This window comes from Megascapheus bottae, chromosome 28, assembly GCF_031878675.1.
Source record: "Megascapheus bottae isolate mThoBot1 chromosome 28, mThoBot2.hap1, whole genome shotgun sequence".
Taxonomy (NCBI): Eukaryota; Metazoa; Chordata; class Mammalia; order Rodentia; family Geomyidae; genus Megascapheus; species Megascapheus bottae.
Genome location: NC_143536.1, coordinates 12,874,270 through 12,893,754, shown reverse-complemented (window position 1 = coordinate 12,893,754; position 19,485 = coordinate 12,874,270). Strand labels below are relative to the sequence as shown.

The 19,485-nt window shown below is 50.2% G+C and overlaps 1 protein-coding gene across 1 annotated transcript; it reads right to left on the bottom strand.

Moving 5' to 3' along the window:
- Positions 1 to 1,598: 1,598 nt before the first annotated feature.
- Positions 1,599 to 17,605, bottom strand: LOC150045211 (SEC14-like protein 4). Its single transcript, XM_090320462.1, has 12 exons — positions 17,356 to 17,605; positions 12,110 to 12,185; positions 9,329 to 9,372; positions 8,560 to 8,619; positions 8,234 to 8,422; positions 6,572 to 6,667; positions 6,248 to 6,308; positions 4,974 to 5,057; positions 4,526 to 4,632; positions 4,308 to 4,447; positions 3,852 to 4,021; positions 1,599 to 3,008 (listed from the first exon to the last, which is right to left on the bottom strand). Exons 1-12 carry the CDS (start codon positions 17,407 to 17,409, stop codon positions 2,860 to 2,862), a joined length of 1,230 nt encoding a protein of 409 aa, XP_090176588.1. The 5' UTR covers positions 17,410 to 17,605; the 3' UTR covers positions 1,599 to 2,859.
- Positions 17,606 to 19,485: the final 1,880 nt, after the last annotated feature.

Genomic DNA, 19,485 nt, shown 5'->3' with positions numbered 1-19,485 from the left:
AAGCTGACCTTGACCTTGAGATCCTCCTACGTCCATCTCCTGAGTGCTGGGATGACAGGTGTGTGATAGACTGCCAAGCTTAGCTCTTTGTGTGTGTGTGTGTGTGTGTGTTTAATTATTAAACATATATTAGACATGCAACACTGACCACTTCTCAGATATTTTAGAATACTTGGGATAATTCCATGCCCTCACGAAGTGGAGACAGTACCAGAAACCTGAGGCTTGAACTCAGGGTCTGTGGTCACTCTACCACTTGAACTCCAACTCCAATTCTGGTGTTTTGGTGGTTCAGTGGAGATAAGAGTCTCACCGACTTCCCTTCACAGTCCTCAGCGCTCAGCTGCTTGAGTGGCTAGGATTTCAGGCCTGTAGAGGGCAGCCAGCCCTGCTTCCTTTGGAGGGCAGCAAGTATCCACTCAATGCTCAAAGTCATCACCAACTATGGGGTCGTTGTGAGAGATCTTGGAACCCGACAAGATGAACTTTCCCTCCCTAGAAACAAAGATCTTAGGGAAGGAACTTTGCCCTGGCACATGCCCCTTCAGTCACACCCTCTCCAAGTAAGGTCCCCAAGGGCTGTTTACCAACTCTTTTGACAAGCTCCCAGGGGACCATGGTGACAACGGCCACAAAAATAAACCATCACAGATAGAGCTGCTTGCACAACAAGCTGAGTGCCCCTTCCAGACGTTACTAAGGTGTGCTACAGGACTACAGGATCCTTCCCCAGCCTGAACCTCTCCCTCTTCTACTCATTGTGTGTGTGTGTGTGTGTGTGTGTGTGTGTGTGTGTGTGTGTTTAACTGGAGATAAAAGTCTCACAAACAGGGCTTACTGGTAGAGTGCTTGCCTAGCATGCATGAAGACCTGGGTTTGATTCCTCGGTACCACCATACATAGAGGGGGGAAAAAAATTGAAATGGTGCTGTGGCTCAAGTGAGCTCTAGGCTTGAGGAAAAAGCCCAAGGACAGTGCTCAGGCCCTGAGTTCAAGCTCTGGGACTGGCAAAAAAAAAAAAAAGTCTCACAGCATTCCTGCCCAGGCAGGCGTTGAACAGTGATCCTCAGATCTCAGCCTCCTGAGTAGCTAGGATTACAGGGGTGAGGCCCCAGCTTGCTTTGATTTTTGTTTTTTTTGTTTTTTTAATGCCAATACTGGGACGTAAATCAAGGCCTGGGTTCTGTCACTTACCTTTTTTATTGTTGTTGTTCAAAGTTGGTACTCCATCAGTTGAATCACAGTTCCACTTCTGTTTTTTGTTTTTGTTTTTGTTTTTCCAGTCCTGGAGCTTGAACTCAGGGCCTGAGTACTGCCTCTGAGCTTCTTTTGTGCAAGGCTAGCACTCTACCATTTGAGCCACTGCACTACTTCCGGATTTTTCTGAGTAGTTTTTTTTGGAATTTCCTGCCCAGGCTATCTTTGAACTATGAGCCTCAAATCTCAGCCTTTTCACTAGCCAGGATTACAGGCTTGAGCTGCCGGGTGCCCACCTTTCCCATCCTCATTTTGACTAATGGTTTGGATCAATGGCCTCCTGACTAAATGTTGTCAATTTTCCCCTTGACAAAATACATGCTGTTTGAAGCCACTTTATCATCTACGTCACAACACAATTTTATTAGCAATCATTTAATACATGTACAGTCAGCCATGAATAGCAAACAGTAAGAAGTCAATCGAGAACCACGCCTTTCCTCAGGACTTAACACCCTACATTACTCAGCTTGATGGCTTCTCTCTATCTGGTCCCCCCACATCCTTCAGTGGAATTTTCTTAGACAAAACCCACTTGGCCCCTCCTGTCCAAATCATGGTATTTCCCAGAATTCAGCTCGTGGCCCCACAAGAAACATGTGTGATATCTCCACTGGCTAATTAATGGGTCATCAGAATAAATTCTGGTGCTGCCTTTGAGCAGACTTGGATCAGACCAGCAGCCCTGGTGTTCTAAGGCCTGCAGTGCTGGTACTAGTCAGGAACTTAAATGAACAATGAAGAATAAACAGGTAGATAAAGAAACAAACTCTGGGTAAGCCAGCAGGACTCCCTTTCTGGGTGACTTCTGGTTTGTTTTTGGCACTGGAGTTTGAAATCAGGGTCCCTTGTCTGTTTGGCTGGATGGCTTGCTTGCTTGGCTGGCACTCCACCACCTGAGCTATGTCTCTGGTCCAACTTTTGACTGGTTATTTTTTAGTTAGATTCTCTCAGCCTTTCTGATTGGGCTGGCTTTGAATGACCATTTTCTACATCTCACAAAGAGAAAGGAAGTGAGGAGGATTCTCCAAGAAGCACCTTGCCCAACCAAGAGATCTTTGGATGGAAGACTCAGCCTTGACCCAATCATCTCTGAGCTGGGCGTGGCTCCCCCCCCTACTCCACCCCACCGTGGTACCCAAAGGTGGGAGAACATGATTGGCTGGGCCTTGATGCTCAGCTGGAACCCGGATGTCCCCCACCCCCTTCATCCCCAGTGACTTCCTAGATAGAGTGAACAGGATCCCCTGCTCATCTCAGGTCTCCTGGAGAGCCCCAGGTTCGAGCACCACCACCCCCTACCCCTCACAGCCTCGGACACACCAGGCACAATGAATCTTGGGACAGTGGATCTTGTCAGGAAGGCAGCTTCTGCAGACAGGACCCTTCCTCAGTGGACTCAAGCTTGCCCTCAACCCCCTTCCGTAGGAGCAAGGGGTGAGGTGCTTGTGCCAGCCTTCAGGGCAGCCTAGATGCCATCCACTTGGCCTCTGGGCCAAGTAGACCCTTAAGTGAGCTGAGATGGAGATGCAGGACAGGTGGTGCCACCTTTACGCATGCTCCTGGCCGGGGCGGGAGGGGGGCTGGAGGACGCAGAGGCAGTCAGGGTCTTCCTTGGGCTGGGGATGGTCTCGAGGCCTGGAGACCCTGCAGCTCCTCTTCACAGGCCTTGTCGGGGAGCAGCACCTCCACTGTGTAGCTGACCTTCTTGGAATGCATCAGACTGTAGGTGTTGTCGAAGCGCAGGACGTCTGTGAGGGGTCGTGGGGGACGGCCAGCATGTGGTGTGACAGCAGCCTGTCACAGTCCTCAGAGCCCACCCCGCCATAATGGAAGGACCCCTCCCCCACCAGAGGTCCAGTAGGAAGGCTTGGTCCCTGCGGTGGAGCTGCTAGAAGGTGCTGGAACCTTTAGAAGGCAGGCCCTTGAAGGAAGTTCTTGGGCCATGCAGGGGGAGGGGTCAAGCCCTTGAATGGGATGGTGGAATTCCGACCCTGTTCTCTTTCTCTTGCTCCATGGCTTGTGATACTGCTTGTTGGAGATCCCCTAGACCACCAGGTCAAGCCATCATACCCTGGAGCCTCCCAACAAACCTTTCTTCTTTCTCAGTGAATCCTCTCAGGAGTTTTGCTATAGTACCGGGAGGCTATCAAAGACAGCGGGCATTTCTGCTTCCAACAGCACTATCCGGACTGCCTCTGAGCTGGGAGGTGCTGGGAAGGCAAGGCCGTCCAACTACAGAAAGCCTTGTGTTGGGGGACCTCCTAGAGCGGACGTAACTGGGGCGGGGGCTTCACACTGAGTCCACAGCTGCTATCTTCCCTGTCATTCATTTAGTAGGAAGAGCCTGCCATGGAGGAGCTGAGCCCCACAGCCTGGGCTCTGGCTTGCCTTCAGCAATGTGTCTCTATCTTTGTACCCACACACAGGAGTCATTCATAGCCCCAAGATCCTGAAGCCAACTCCCCTGGAGACCAGGGACTCCCCACCTTCCCCTGCCTCCCCCCAATTCCAAAAGCTAGGAATGAAGGGCACCCAGAGAGGCTGGGCTGCAAGACCTGATCACATCATTCGAGAAAAATCACAGCTCTTACAGACGCCGGCCTTGAGGCAGGTGAGGCTCCCGTCCTCGGGCACCATGTGTGCGTTGTACCTCTGGCTGGCCAGCACCTCTGTCATCTCCGCGGCCTTCTGCCGCTCCCCCATCTTGGTCTTGAGGAAAACCCCGAAGCCGATGTCACCACCCTCCGATGCAAACTGCCACCTGCAGAGGACAGGGGCCCAGCTGACCACCTGCCTGAGCTCTGGAGCCCCCCACCCTCTGTGTGTGTGTGTGTGTGTGTGTGTGTGTGTGTGTGTGTGTGTGTGTGTGTGTGTATCCTGGGCTTGAACTCAAGGCCTGGTATTGTCCCTGAGCTTTGTCACTCTATCACTTCAAGCCACAGCACCACTTCCAGTTTTCTGGTGGTTCATTGGAGGGTCTCACAGACTCTCCAGCCCAGGCTGGCTTTGAACCGTGATCCTTAGATCTCAGCCTCTTGCGTCGCTACCTGAGCACACAGCCTGGAAACAGGATCTCATGTTCCACATGGTGGGAGGAGGCTCGGCCCACCGAGGTGGTGTGCTCATACTGCATCTTCACCTGCTTGCACATGTAGTACTTCTGGGGTACATCACCCCCATAATTGATCTGCACGGGAGACAGGTGAGGTGGGCACGGGGTCACCGCCATCCCTCCCTTTCCCAGACACTACCTGGCACCTTGTACCTTGGTCAGACATTTGGGGTTGCCATCAGGGTCGGTCATGGTCCCCCCAAACTCCACAGGAAGCTGATCTGGGCTGATAAATTTGTGCAACTCCTGCTTCCAGTTGTCTGCATAGGAGCAAGAGGGAGGCCCAGGGAGGACAGAGAGGGGGGCTCTGAAGGGCTCAGGGAGACTCATGGGAGGGGAGGGAGACTCTGGGGCACGGCCTCAGGGGAGACTGACAGAGAGGAGATGGATCTCGAGGGTTTGGGGGAGACTGAGTGAGGAGGGGAGAAATCTCAGGGAAGGAATTGAATGGCCCCCATTATCTGCAGCTTGCAGCCTTGCTGTCAGCCCAGGGTCTGGGGAGAGGCTGGAGGGAAAGTGAAGCAGAAATGGGGCCCCCAGCCTATTTCCTCCCCGACAGATGCTGAGGTGAGCCTTGCTCAAGAGGGCACCAAGCACTCACCTCCCAGAATCACAATCTTCTTCTGGGTCACCTCGCCCATGAACGATTTGACCAAGTTGAAAGCCACTGGAAAAAGCCTGGGGGCTGAAACCCATGGCGGGCCTTTCGGGGGCTGGGCCAGAGACCACTCAGGTCAGTAACACTAGAGCCAAGGGTCTGTGCTCCATGAGGTTGGATAAGGGTCTGGATTCTGTCACTCCTTGCTGTGTAACCTTTAGCTAGTGACGCAGTCTCTCTGAGTCTTAGTGAGTGCAGTGTGGACATGTCCTATGAGGGTCAGATCGCACTGGTGACACCGCACCTGGCTCTCAGTCAGTCAGTGAAGGGGATTTCCTTTCCACACTCGAGATGTTCCCGGGTAGCCCTGAAATCTCTTGGGGGTGAAAGCAAATGGGAGGTTTGCTTTAGCACTTCTGCCCCACGCCGAAGCTTTTCCTCTCCAGTGTTAAACACTCTGCCTTGGGGAGCACAGGTCCCCATTTCACACTGTGGAGAAACGGAGGCTCAGTGAATGAAATAGGCTTGCTCAGAATCAGAGCGCTCACGAGATTTAAGCCTAGATCATGTGACTCTGGCCCATAGGAAAATACGTCCACTAACCAATATGGCTCACGGACCTTCTGTTACCAAGAAAATAACAAGCCTTGGGGCCTGAGTTTGGCCTAGTGGCAGAATGCTTGCCTAGCATGCACAAAGGCCCGGGTTCGATTCCTCAGTACCACATACATACAAAAAAGCCGGAATGGTGCTGAGGCTCAAGTGGTAGAGCTCTAACCTTGAGAAAGTCCAAGGACAGTGCTCAGGCCCTGAGCTCAAGCTCAGGATTGGCAAAAAAAAAAAAATAATAATAAATAAATAATAAAAATAATAAAAAAAGAAAATAACAAGCCTTTAAAAACCAGCAACTTATCTGACATCTCACATCTCAGTAACACCCCTGGGCAGTATTTCTTTCTTTCTTTTTTTTACAGTCCTAGGGCTTGACCTCTGGGCTTGGGCACTGTGAGCTCCTTTTGGCTCACGGCTAGTGCTTTACCACTTTGAACCACAGTGCCACTTCTAGCTCTTTTCCTGTGATTGATTAGAGATGAGTCTCACAGGGAATTTCTTGCGTGGGCTGGCTTTGAACCTCGATCCTCAGATCTCAGCTATAATCCTGTGTAGCTAGGAGTATAACCATGAGCCATCGGTGGTGCCAAACACTCTTAAGGCCCTGTGTCTCCTCTTCCTTTCCCCGCTTCTCCTTCCCTCGATCAAGTCAGTCGTGCTCTCACCTCGAATCACAATTAATTTCTTCACCGTCTCAGGATAATTTGCTTCTATGATGGCAAAAAACTGTGAATGGAGAATGGGTCTGGTCATGCGTGTGTCCCCACATTTCTGTTATGCCCCCCAAAGCTTCTGATAAGAAACCTCTCCTAGCAGCGATCTGCTGCTCCTCTTTCTCCTTGCACAGCATCCTCGGGGGGTCCAGGAGCCTCTGGAAGTCGTCTTTGTTGCTCGGTGCACTGGAAGCCGTACGTGTCATGGCTTCCTATTGGCCTAGGGACCCCTGACATTTCTTTCTCCAGCTTACTACTGCCTGCTGTCCACCTCACCTGCTGGTAGACCTCCACCGCTGGCTTCCACAGGTGTCTTAGGCTCAGTCCTTCCATGTCAAACACAATCACAAATGTCTCAATCTTCCTGCCCAGCTGCATGGAACCAAGCATTTGCCAGAACATAACTGGAGAGGCTGGAGTTTCTCTCTCCACCTCCCAGCCAACATCAATCCTGGCAGTCCAGGACATTTCCCAAGACAGCGGAGACCATTTAGGATGTGAGGGGACACAGCACCCAAGGGCCCAGGCGTTGGATGTGTCTGCAGGTTTCCTGAGGTGTTATCATGGTAGCTGACACTGGATCAGTTAACAGCGTAATTAAAACAGGACTCTCCAGTGGTTTTGCGTACAATAGTACAGAGTCAGCCTTTGCTTTCCTTGGAGACTGGCTCCAAGAGCCTTCCCCATACCAAAATCTACAGCTACCCAATTCCTTCAAATTAAGATATTGCAGTGTTGGTATATTATCTACAAATATCCTTCTATAGACCCGAAGTCATTGCTAGATGATTTATAATAGCTAATACAATGTGCATCCTATATAACTAATGGATATGCTGTTATTGCCCATGAAATAATAACAAGGAAAAAAATCTGCGCATATTTAGTACAGATGCATTTCCCTCCTCACACACACACACACACACACACACACACACACACACACACACACCATATATTCTTTCCTAATACTGGACTTAAATTCAAAATCTCTTCCTTATTTGGCTTGCTGGTTCTGCTGGTGCACCACCACTTGAACCAAGCCCCTAGCTCAGCTGTTGGCTGCTTTGGGTTTGTGTGTGTGTTTGCCAGTCCTGGGGTTGAACTCGGACCCTGAGTTTTTTGGGTTTTCTCAAGGCTAGAACCCTACCACTTGAGCCACAGCACCACTTCCGGAGTTTTCTATGTACGTGGTACTGAGGAATCGAACCTGGGTCTTCATGTATGCTAGGCAAGCACTCTACCACTAGGCCAACTCCCAGCCCTCCTGTTTATCTTAAAAAAAAAGTCTTTTGGATTTCTTTGCACAGGGTGACCTTGAACCACCATGATCCTCAGATCTCAGTCTCCTGAGTATCTGGTAGGATCTATTTTAAAATTTTTAGTTTTAAAATTTTTTTTGCCAGTCCTGGGGCTTGAACTCAGGGTTTGGGCACTGTCCTTAAGCTTCTTTTGCTCAAGACTAGCACTGTACCACTTGAGCCACAACACCACTTTCAGCCTTTTCTAAGTATATGGTACTAAGGAATCAAGCCCAGAGCTTTATGCATGCTAGGCAATCACTCTGCCACTAAGCCACATTCTCAGCCAAGGGCCTGTTTTATAGGCAGCATTTGTGACAGGAGTTGGGGACACACGCCCTGTCCCGTGGAGTCAGCCATTAGCCAATACATGATGTCATGGCATGAGATGTCCACCAGGGGGTGCTCGTGTCTAGTGTTATAAAAGCAAGGCCAGCACACCTGGCATCAGGTTGACTCCAAAGGTTCCATCTGCAGCTCAGAGGCGGAGAGAGGGAAAAACCCATGCTCTACTGGGAGTCCTGAGTGCCAAGAGCTGGGGGGAGGTTGGGGGCAGAGTGTGACCCCCCCCATCCTGGGGACCATCCCCTGGGAATAGACCCCGTGCCTGTGTGTGTCCCCTCCCTGGAGAACACACCTTCTGGCTCTGCAGGTGGCAGTGGTGCAGAAGCAGCTCACAGATCTTGGTGCGTTTCCGAATCAGCTCCTGTTTGGAGGCTGACAGGAGGAGACCCTTGGGGTCCGTGGTGCCGATGATATCAAACCACACGGGGCAGCCGTCGTAGTCATAGCCGCTCAGACCGCCCGAGTCATACAGCTGGATCACCTGGACACAGTGGTAGGGGCCGGGATTCAAGCAGGGCCACCACACCGTGTCCCCACCCCAATCAAGTGGCTGGACATGGAGAGTGGGGAAACCCAGAAGAGGGTGCCCGGTGGTGGGGGGGGTGGCATGGGACTCACCTCTGAGGGCTGCCATGTAAGAATATGGTCAAGGTCCTGCTGTTCCCGGAATTTCACATGCTGCAGAGGCACGACAGGAGATGAAGACTCCGCCTGCCCCCCAAACCTCGGAGGACGTCTGGCGACAGCAGGTCAGTCCCTCTGCCCAGGGCCACCAAAACCCTGTCCGAGCATCCCCCAAGCCTCATCCAGCACTGGGTGCAGGGTCGGGGGAGAGTTTAAAGGAGAAGGAAGCCAGGCCCTGGTGGTTCCCGCCTATAATCCTAGCTATCAAGGAGGCTGAGATCTGAGGGTCAGGATTCAAAGCCAGCCCGAGCAAGAAAGTCTGGGAGACTCCTATCTCCAAATAACTGCACCAGACATGGTGCTGTGGCTCAAGTGGTCGAGTGCTAGCCTTGAGCACAACGAGCTCAAGCCCCTGATGGGAACAAAAATAAATAAATAACTAAAAAGCAAAGGAGGGCCTGGAGTTTGGCCTAGTTAAAGTGCTTGCCTAGCATGCACGAATACCCGGGTTCAATTCCTCAGTACCACATACACAGGAAAAGCTGGAAGTGGTGCTGAAGCTCAAGTGGTAGAGCTCTAGACTTGAGAAAGTCCAAGGACAGTGCTCAGGCCCTGAGCTCAAACCCAGGACTGGCAAAAAAAAAAGAGAAGGAGTCCAGTGTAAGGCAGGAAGGAGTTTGAAGAAGAGGAAGAGGAAACATGTTCTTTTTGGGGTGTGGGTATGGTAGGAGGGGAGGCAGGACACAGGCTGACAGGGTCTCACCTTGCGAAGCATGTCTTCAGATTTTTGCAGGTCAAAGTTCCGAGCTGCCAGCAAATGAGGAAAGAAGAGGCCAGGTGCTCCTCAGAGCTTGTGAGGACACGATGGGGGTACCCCTGCCTTAACCCCCTGGCCTTTTCATCATACCCCAAAAATACATGGAAGGGTCTAGATATTCGTTATTCGTGTGTGTGTGTGTGTGTGTGTGTGTGTGTGTGTGTGTGTGTGTGTGTTGGGGGTGGGACACCGAGATTTGAAGTCAGGGCCTGGGCACTGTCCCTAAACTTGTTTGCCAGGGCTAGCACTCTACCAGTTGAGCCACCGCTCCACTTCTGGCTTTCTTGGTAGTTAACTGGAGAGAAGAGCAGTCCTCAGACCCCAGCTTCCTGAGAAATTCACATTATAGGCGGGAGCCTACTGGGCCTGGCTTCATAGTACTGATTTTTGTGTCTGGTTATAGTGACGAATGCTCGCATTAGTGCTATATGTTTTTTTCCTGTTGATCCTGCTGATTCTTAAGGGCGACAGACAATTTGTCAGCAAAAAGTTTTAATTAGTTGTTATCTTTATACTACTCATTATCTTCTCTTTGTGTGTGTGTGTGTGGGGGGGTGTCATGGGGCTTGAACTCAACCTGGCACTGTCCCTGAGCTCTTCAGCTCCAGGCTACCACCCTACCCTTGAGCCAAGTCCCACTCACTTCCCCATTTTCTAGAGGTTAATTGGAGATGAGAGTCCCAGGTCCTTTAGTGTCCAGGTTGGCTTCGAACCTTGATCCTGAGATCCCAGCCTCCTAAGTAGCTAGGATTACAGGCCTGAGCCACTATGCCAGCCCATGGCTTATTGTTTTTTAAACTGGGGAATAGGGGAATGGAGAAAGAGAAATGAGAGGTTACTCAAGGCCCCAGAGCACTAGATAACAATGCCTGGCTCCCCTTGTGCCTAATCTTAAAAGAATAACATAAGATGTAAGTCTGGGAACTTTTTAGACTATGATTGTAACTTTTCTGAAGATTTAAAACTATTGTAAAAATAAAGTTTATAGAGATTATAACTTTTTCAAAGTGTCAGATGGAATAAAATGGCCAGGAAGGGGGCGGGGGGTGGGGGGAAAGGCAAAAGGAAAGAGGCAGCCTCTGGGGCTCTTTTGTGCAGGTTGGTACACACCTCTGACCTCAAATTGAGTCACAGCACCTGAAGGTAGGAACCAGTATTCCGCCCATGACACAAATGAAGCTGGTGCCTGCGCTCATACCTGTACTCCTACACCGGAGGCTGAGAGCTGAAGATCTTCCTTTGAAGCTAACATGGACATAAAAGTCTGTAAGGCTCTTACTGCCAGTTAGCCACCAGAAAGCCAGAAGTGGAGCTATGGCTCAAAGTGGTAGAGTGCTAGCCTTAAACGAAAGACCTCAGGGACAGTGCTCAGGCCCTGAGTTCAAACCACACAACTGCTCCCCCCCCCCAAAAAAAAGGAGGACAGTAACATACTGAGGCATGTCACAGAGCTGGGATCCAGCTCTATTGAACACCAACATTGTGTGTGTGTGTGTGCGTGTGTGTGTGTGTGTGTGTGTGTGTGTGTGTGTGTGTACTGGTAGTGGGGCTTGAACTCAGGGCCTGGGAACTGTCAATGAAATTTATGCTAAGGCTGGTGTTCTACCACTTTGAGCCACAGATCCACTTGTGGTTTTCTGGTGGTTAATTGGAAATAAGAGTTTCTCAGACTTTCTTGCCTGAGCTGGCCTTGAATCATGATCCTCAGACCTCAGCCTCCTAAATAGCTAGGTTACAGACATGAGCCACAGGTGCCTGGCCGAAGGCCAGTATTAAAAGCCCCATGTGGTGTGTCTACTTCCTAAACTGACTCCCTGCCATCTGTCATTGCAACTGAAAAATCCACCCCAGAAGATAGTACAAGTTCAAATATTTTGTTTTGTTTTTTTAATCCCTAAGCCCTGGGAATGCTTCTGTTATTATTTTGTTTTATTTATGTGTTTATTTTTGTCGATTGTGGGACTTGACCTCTGGGCCTGGGCACTGTCCCTGAGCTCTTCAGCTCAAGACTAACTCAAGACCAGTTAAGCCACAGCACTACTTCCGGTTTTCTGGTGATTAATTGGAGATAAGGGTCTCACAGACTTTTTGTGCCCGGGCTGACTTTGAACCCTGATCCTCAGATCTTAGCCTCCTGAGTAACTAGGATTACAGGTGTGAGCCACCAGCACTCGGCTTGTTTCTGTTATTATTAAACTTTGTTTAAACTGACACTGTAAATCTTTAATGAAATGCCTTCTCTACCTTTATTTAAATCCACGTAAGTGTTTGCTGGGCATCTTGTTGGAGGGTGTTGTCATGGAGATTTGCTGTCATGGCAATGGTTGCTAGGCATCCAGCGGGGGTGGGGGGGTGTACTCAATTTGTGACTAGGGATGAAATAGCTCTGCCCATGGGGAACTGAGACTGAGCAAAGGCAAGCTCAGAAGAGACTGTCCAGTGGTCAAGGTCAGGCTCAAGGTCAACCTAGTCACCTCTCAAGGATGTCCTAAGCACTGACTCTAGAGTGACTCCAGTGAGGAGAGGTATCTAGACAAGATGTGGAGGCTTCGGGACTTTGTGCTGTGCTAGTTGCACCATGGAACTCAGATTCAAACCCAAAGTAAATAAAACCAGACTGTGTCTTTCTTACCACTAGGGAACTTTGTCCCTCCAAATCTCTTCCTTTCTCCCAAGCCCCCTTCTGTTTTCTTCCCTCTCTGCCTCACCAAGCCCCTGTGGTCTCACCTCGGAGCCAACGCAGGAGGAAGTGGTCATCTGGGTTGGGGAGGGCAGGCAGGATATCCTGAAGGGCCTCCCGGAACTGAGAGAGCACAGGAAGAGCAGATGAGATGGCCCAGCCTGGCCAGATACCCTCCCCCCCCCCCCCGCCTTCCCCCACCTCAGCAGTGATCAGTCAGTGCCCCCCCCCCGCCACTGTCGCCTCTGGAAACACCCCAGGAGGAAGAGCTGGGTCCTCCTCAAACTTCTAGGGTGATCCAGCCCCCAGACTCAGTTTCCCTTTCTGGGGAATGGGGGGCAGGGTAATGATCGATCAACTTGTGCCAGTCAAAGGAATCTGACATGTAAAGCCCTTCACATCTGGCCCAGTGCCAAACAGATGCTAGATTCACGGGGCCCGCCTGACTGGAACCTCTGCAGACAAGGGCAAAGATAAGGGATGGATAGAGAGGTTGGGGGGGCAGCTAGCATGCTGGGGTGACTTTGGAGCAGAATTTAGAGATGCCCTTGAGAGTCTGGGGCTGAGGCTGAGGCTCAAAACCTCACTTGCGGGCCTGGAGTTTGACCTGGTAGTAAAGTGCTCGCCTAGCATACATGAAGACCTGGGTTCTATCCTTTGGTACCACATACCTAGAAAAAGCTAGAAGTGGTGCTGTGGCTCAGGTGGCGGAGCTCCAGCCTTGAGAAATCCCAAGAACTGGGCTCAGGCCCTGAGTTCAAGCCCCAGGACTGGCAAAAACAAAAACAAACAAACAAAAGCCTCACTTCCACTATGGCTGTATTTAGAGATGCATCAGAAAACTAGAATTCATGGGTTTTAAACAGTTCTAGTGGTTCTGATGGGTTAAAGCCATCAGAAGCAGCCTTGATATCCATCTATCAAACTGTCTCTAGCTTTATGGAGACTATTTAGAATAAGAATGCATTCACAGCCAGATGCACAGGTGGTTCACACCTATATCCCACTGAGTTTGGGGGGTGGAGCTTAGAAGGATCATCCCTTGAGGCTAGACCTGACAAAAAGTTCCTGAGACCAAACTGGGTACTGGTTGCTCATGTCTACTCAGGAGGCTATAATCTGGAAGCTCAAGGTTCAAAGCCAGCCCTAGCAGAAAATTCCACATGATGCCATTTCCATAACAACCAGCAAAAAGCCAGGCTGGCACACTCGCAATAACTAAAATATGGAAGCAGTTCAGATGCCCCACAATAGATGAGGGGATCCAAGACAAAATAAAACATGGTACCTATACACAATGGAACTGTACATGGCCTTAGAAAGAATATGGTTAGGTCATAGGCAGGGAAATGGATGAAACTAGAGCAGATCACGTTAAGTGAGGTAAGCAAGCTCGGAGAGACACACAGTGCATGTTCTCTCTGATATGCAGAAGTTAGGTCTAAAACACACTGGGATATGACACACTCTTCAGGATTTTAGCTACTCACACATACAGAGACCAACAGGGGAGACTCTTAAGAGAGAATCACAAAGGCGCAATGCCCAAGCGCCTCTTCATATTTATATAAAATAATATATACACTGAAAAGAACCCCAAGATATGGAAACAAGAACCCTCTTCCCCAGCCCCCTGCCCCCCTTCTTCTTCTTTTTTATCTTTAGTTTTTACTTTTGATGATTCTTCTTTACCTTATATACAATGTATTCGAGCGCACATCTTTGGGAGGGTTGGGGGAGGGCACAGAACTTGCGAGAAAAAGGTGAAATAGCTCAGCAGTGCAGCTCACTGGACATGGGTGGAAGGGAACTATACATCTCGTGGGTGGAGATGGGCGGGAGAGACTGGGAGAGAATGAGGAAACTGAAGACACTGTATAAAAGGAAATATACTCATTACCTGACTCGAGTAATTGCAATCCTTCTGTACATCACCTCTATAGCAACAATAAATTAATTTTTTTTTAAAGCCAGGCTGGAAATCTGGGTGCTGGTGGCTCATGCCTGAAATCTGAGGCTCATGGTTCAAAGACACCCCAGGCAGGAAAGTCCATGGCACTCTTATTTCCAATTAACCTCCAAAAAAACAGAAATGGCACTGTGCCAAAAAAAAGGCCAGGTGCAGATAGCTCATGCCTGTAATCCTAGTTACTCAAGAGGCTGACACGAGGGATCTGGAAATCAAGGTTCAAAGCTAGCACCATCAAGAAACTTCTTAAAAACTCAATCTTAAGTAAACTACTCATCAAAAGCCAGAAGGGGCACGGTGGTGCAAGTAGTAGAGCGTTAGCCCTGAGCCGGGACAGTGCCCAGGCCCTGAGTTCAAACTCTAGGACCAGCACAAACAAATACATGGACAACAACAACAACAAAAACAGGTATGGTAGCTCACATCTGTTATCCAGCTCTATGGGAAGTGCCAAATAGGAAGATAGCAGTCCAGGCTGGCCAGGACATAAAAGTGAAACTCTATCTCAGACATAACCAAAGGGAGAAGGACCGGGGTGTGACTCAAATGGTAGAACACCCACCTAGTGAAAACTCTGAAAAGTTTGCCCTGAGTTCTGACCCCCGACTTCCAAGAGGAAAAAGCAATCATGCCCTGGTTGTATAATTTAAAAGGAATGAATAATAAATAGCAAGTAACATCTGCATTGAAAGCTCTGCATGATTCTGATCAAGCAAGGTAAGCTTTGTGGGGAAGGGAGGCGGCTGAGGGGAGGAGAACCTGAGGAAATTGTTTGGGGTGCCCTTGGGACCCAGAGACAGCCACCAAGTAGGTGTTGGAACAGGTTAAAAGTCATGTGATGGTGACAGCATCTGGCAATGTGCCTGAGATACGTTTCGCATCAGTTTCAAGAAGAATCTAGAGGCTGGGAACATGGCTTCGTGGTAGAGTGTTTGCCCAGAATGCATGGAGCCCCTGGATTTGATCCCTCAGTACCACTTACACAGAAAAAGCTGGAAGTGACACTGTGGCGCAAGTGACAGAGCACTAGCCTTAAGCAAAAGAAGCTCAGGGACATTACCCAGGCTCAGAGTTCAAGCCCCAGGACTGGCAAAAAAAAAAAAAAGTGATTAGTACAGAAGAAAAATGAGTCTGGTATTGTTATCTAGTGCTCTAGGGCCTTGAGTAACCTCTTGCTCCTCTTTCTCCATTCCCCTATTCCCCAGTTTAAAAAACAAGCCATGAGCTGGCATGGTGGCTCACACCTGTAATCTTAGCTAGTCAGGAGGCTGAGATCTGAGGATCAAGGTTCAAAGCCAGCCCGGGCACAAAAGGACCTGAGACTCTTATCTCCATTTACCTTTAGAAAACGGGAAATGGGGCTTGGCTCAAGGGTAGGGTGGTAGCCTGGAGCTGGAGTGCTCAGCGACAGCACCTGGGCCAAGTTCAAGCTCCATGACCCACAAAACAAAACAAACAAACAAAAATAAGTCATTCAGGAGACTGAGATCTGAGGATCCAGGTTCAAAGTTAGCCCGGGCAAGAAAGTCCATGAAACTTCTTTCTTTCTGTTTTGGTCAGTGCTGGGGTTTGAACTTAGGGCCTGTTCACTGTCCTTGAGTTTTCTCAAGGCTAGTGCTGCTCTACCACTTGAGCCCCAGCACCACTTCCAGCTTTTTGTGTGTGAGTATGGTACCAAGGAATCGAACCCAGGGCTTTGTGCATGCTGGCAAAAACACTCTACCACTAGGCCACACGTCTGGCCCCTCCATCTTATCTTCAGTTAACTACAAAAAGCTAGAAATGGTGGCTGGGAGTTCAGCCTAGTGGTAGAGAGCTTGCCTAGAGTGCGCAAAGACCCGGGTTCGATTCCTCGGTACCACATACATAGAAAAAATCAGAAGTGGTGCTGTGGCTCAAGTGGTAGAGCTCTAGCCTTGAGAAAGCCCAAGGACAGTGCTCAGGCCCCGAGTTCAAGTCCAGAACTAGAAAAAATAAAAAAGCTAGAAATGGAATAGCTCGAATGATAGCATGCCAGGCGTGCGTGAAAACAGTGCCCAGGCCCTGAGTTCAAGCCCCAGTGCTAGAACTAAATAAACAAAATTAAGCCATCATTACTTTTAAATAATAGTGATGAAACTATTATTAATATTTTTACATTACGTGAAGCTCCAGCGTGCAAGGAATCTTGTAATTCACCCCCAAAGGCCAGGTGTCCGCTGCCCCCCCACCCCCAGCTCCATGCCTGGCTCACTCGAACTTCTTCACTTGAGCTCTCAGCCTCTACTCAGGAGCCCCTCTGACACAGGAAGGCCCCTCCTTTTATCCTGTTGTCAGACGTGAGGCTTGAACTCAGGGCCTGGGCGCTGCCCCTGAGCTTTCTGGATCAAGGCTAGCACTCTACCACTTGGAGCCACAGCTCCACTTCCAGTCTTCTGGGGTTAAATGCACGTAAGAGTTTCACACTTTCCTGCCCAGGCTGGCTTCAAACTGCTATCCTCAGATCTCAGCCTCCTGAGCCACAGACACGCGGCCAGGGTCCCTCTTTTATTGCCTTTATCAGGGTTTTGGGACTGCTAGGCAAGCACTCTACCGTTGAGCCACATCTCCAGCCTTTTTTTTTTTTTTTTTTAATCTGGTGCTTTTGAGACATGGTCTTGCTTTCCTCCCCATCTGAGCTTCTCGTGTAGGGGAGCTGACAGGAGCCACAGGGCCCAGTTGATTGGATGAGATGGAGGCTTGAGAACTTTTTTAGGGCATGAGGGGCTGAGATAGCCTCAAATCTCCATGCTCCCATTTCTAGCCTCTCTGATTGCGCAGATTACAGACATGGGTCTCTGGGCCTGCGAATTCTCCAAAAATCTTAAGCTACTCTTTCACAGGCCTAAGTAGGAGCCAGGGTTTGGGGACACCCCCCCCCCCACCTTTTCCTTGTCTGTGGTCATCACGCCCTCAGGGCCAGTTTGCAGGATAGCTCTCAAATCAACCCGTAAAATAAAAGAATTCATGACAGAGAATAGGTCTGAGCCCTGGAACACCCGAAAGGAAGGGGAATCAAACAGAAGAATGGCGCAATCTGGCTACACTCTCTGGAATCTGCCAACAGCAGGTTCCCAGGAGCCAAACAAGAATGCCACCCTCGCACCCCCCACCAGAGGGATCCCAGGGCCAGGGCAGGGGTGACAAGCTGGCTCTGGCCCCGCACCCCCATGGTGGGGCCCACTACACCCACACACTGTGTTCAGTGGCCAAGCACCTGAGCCCCTCACACCATCCCAGCAAAGCTGGCAGTGTGGGGCTGTGCCTCCTCCCCAGACCGGCCTCCCCCTCCTCTAGGGCTCTCACCCTGGCCAGTGCCTGCTGCTGCTGCGGGCTCAGGTCCCCGACTTGGCCGCTCATGGCGCCACGCAGACTGCCAGCTCTGTCTGCTCACAAGACCTGGGGCTGGCACCTGGTTTTGCCTGGAGAGGTCAGATGTGGGAGGGCCCTGCGGCCAGTCCGGCCTGCCCTCCCGCCCCCCAGGCCTTGCTTCCCTTGTTGTTGTTATTTTTTTTCCCTCCAGTGACCAAGTGAACCCCCAAAGTGTCCCAGACTGCAATCTGGGGCAGCAATCAAGGCCTGTCCCTGGGTCTTGCCACCCTGAGGGCTCTTACACAATCCCAGGTGGCAGGCACAGGAAAGGACAAGTGGCTGAACAAGACAGAAAATATTTCTTTTCTTTTTCCTCCCTTCCCCCCCCCACCCCCTCCTCATGTGAATTTGAACACAGAACCTTCAAGTTGCTAGGCAAGTTCTGCAAGCCCTTTTGCTCTTGTTAGTTTTAGGGCTATCGTGGTCTTGCTCCATTTTGCCTCAGTTAGGTTGGACCTTGATCCTCCTATTTATACCTCCCAACTAGCTGGGGCGCTAGGAGTTGCTCATTACCAGGTGAGGCTGTTGAGACCTGGCTAATTCTTTTTTTGGGGGGGAGGGGGCTGGGCTGGTTTTCAGCGGCCTTTAGAATGGTTGGGGTTTACAGGCATGAGGCATTGTGCCCAGAGGGAGGAACTCCAAAAACATGAGGATGTCAACATCTCCTCGTTTTGTTTAAGAAGCCCCCCAGCCTTCTTCCCCTGACCTTGAACACAGGTTGGGCTCTGTCCAGGCTCACTGGCAGCTCTAAAGAGCCAAATGGATCTGGCTCTAGCCCTGGAGGTGTTGGGAAATGTTAGATAAGATGATGCCGCTTGGTGTTTAGGCTGCTGTGTGGATGGTTTTGCAATTACTGAGGCTGTCCTCCAGGGTCAGGAGCTACAGGGGTGGAGATCTGTGACCCAGCTGGGGAGCTCCTGGATGGCTGGATGGGACCCACAGCTGGAAGGAAGGTCTGGGAGTGGGAGGTGCTGGGACAGGTTGATCTGGCAGGAGTTCTCCAGGAAGAGGTAAGTGGGGGTGGGGGTGGGAGGTGATCCCAGGGACCTTTACCTTCAGTCCTCCCACAGGATCAGACCAAGGTCAAGGTGTGAGAGATGTAACTAGGGCCCGTCTGGGGGTCCCCAGCCATCAGAGCACTTGAGCACTGGAGGATGGATCATACTGTGAATGTAAAACATGTGGGGAAAAAAAATGTATCCATGCTTTGCTCTGGGCTCCCTCTTGTTGCTTCTTCTGGGGTATGACAACTGTGTGATGATGTCTCCCCCAGGGGAGTGGCATAGTTTGACTCTGCTACAGACCCTCTGTGCTTTTTAAAAAGCCTACAGCTGGGAACATGGCTTCGTGGTAGAGTACTTGCCTGAAGTCTTTGGTTTGATCCCTCAGTACCACATACACAGAAAAATCCAGAAGTGGTGCTGTGGCTCAAGTGGTAGATTGCTATGCTCAGGGACAGTGCCCGAGCTCTGAGTTCAAGCCCCAGGACTGGCAAAAAACAAACAAAAAAGATAGTTGCCAGGGGGGCGTGGCTCCCGGGAGAGGCGTGGCTTTCTGGTGGGGCATGGGCTACCAGTGGGGTATGGTTCAGAGATAGGGGGGTTGCTCAGGCCCTTGAGCATCTTCTTAGCGAGTATAAGTTCAAACCCTAGTGGTTCAAGAAAAGAAAGAAAAAACATCAACATAGCAGAAAACTTAAAATCACATGTGTGGTTCATCTTTGTACCTTTTATTAGATACACATTTATATTTTATAGCATTTTTACTAGAGGGGTATTTATTTACTTATCTATGTCAGAACTAGAGCTTGAACTCAGGGCTTTGGCATCAGCCTTATCATTCAAGGCTAGTGCTCTACTACTTGAACAACAGCTCCACTTCTGACTTTTTGCTGGTTAACTGGACATAAGTATCTCACCAACTTGGGCCTCCAGTGTGGCCTCATGGTAGTGTTGGCCTAGCACACAGGAAGCCCTAGGTTCAATTCCTTGGTACCACATACACAGAAAATGCTGGAAGTGGTGCTGTGGCTCAAGTGGTAGAGCTCCAGCCTTGAGAAATCCC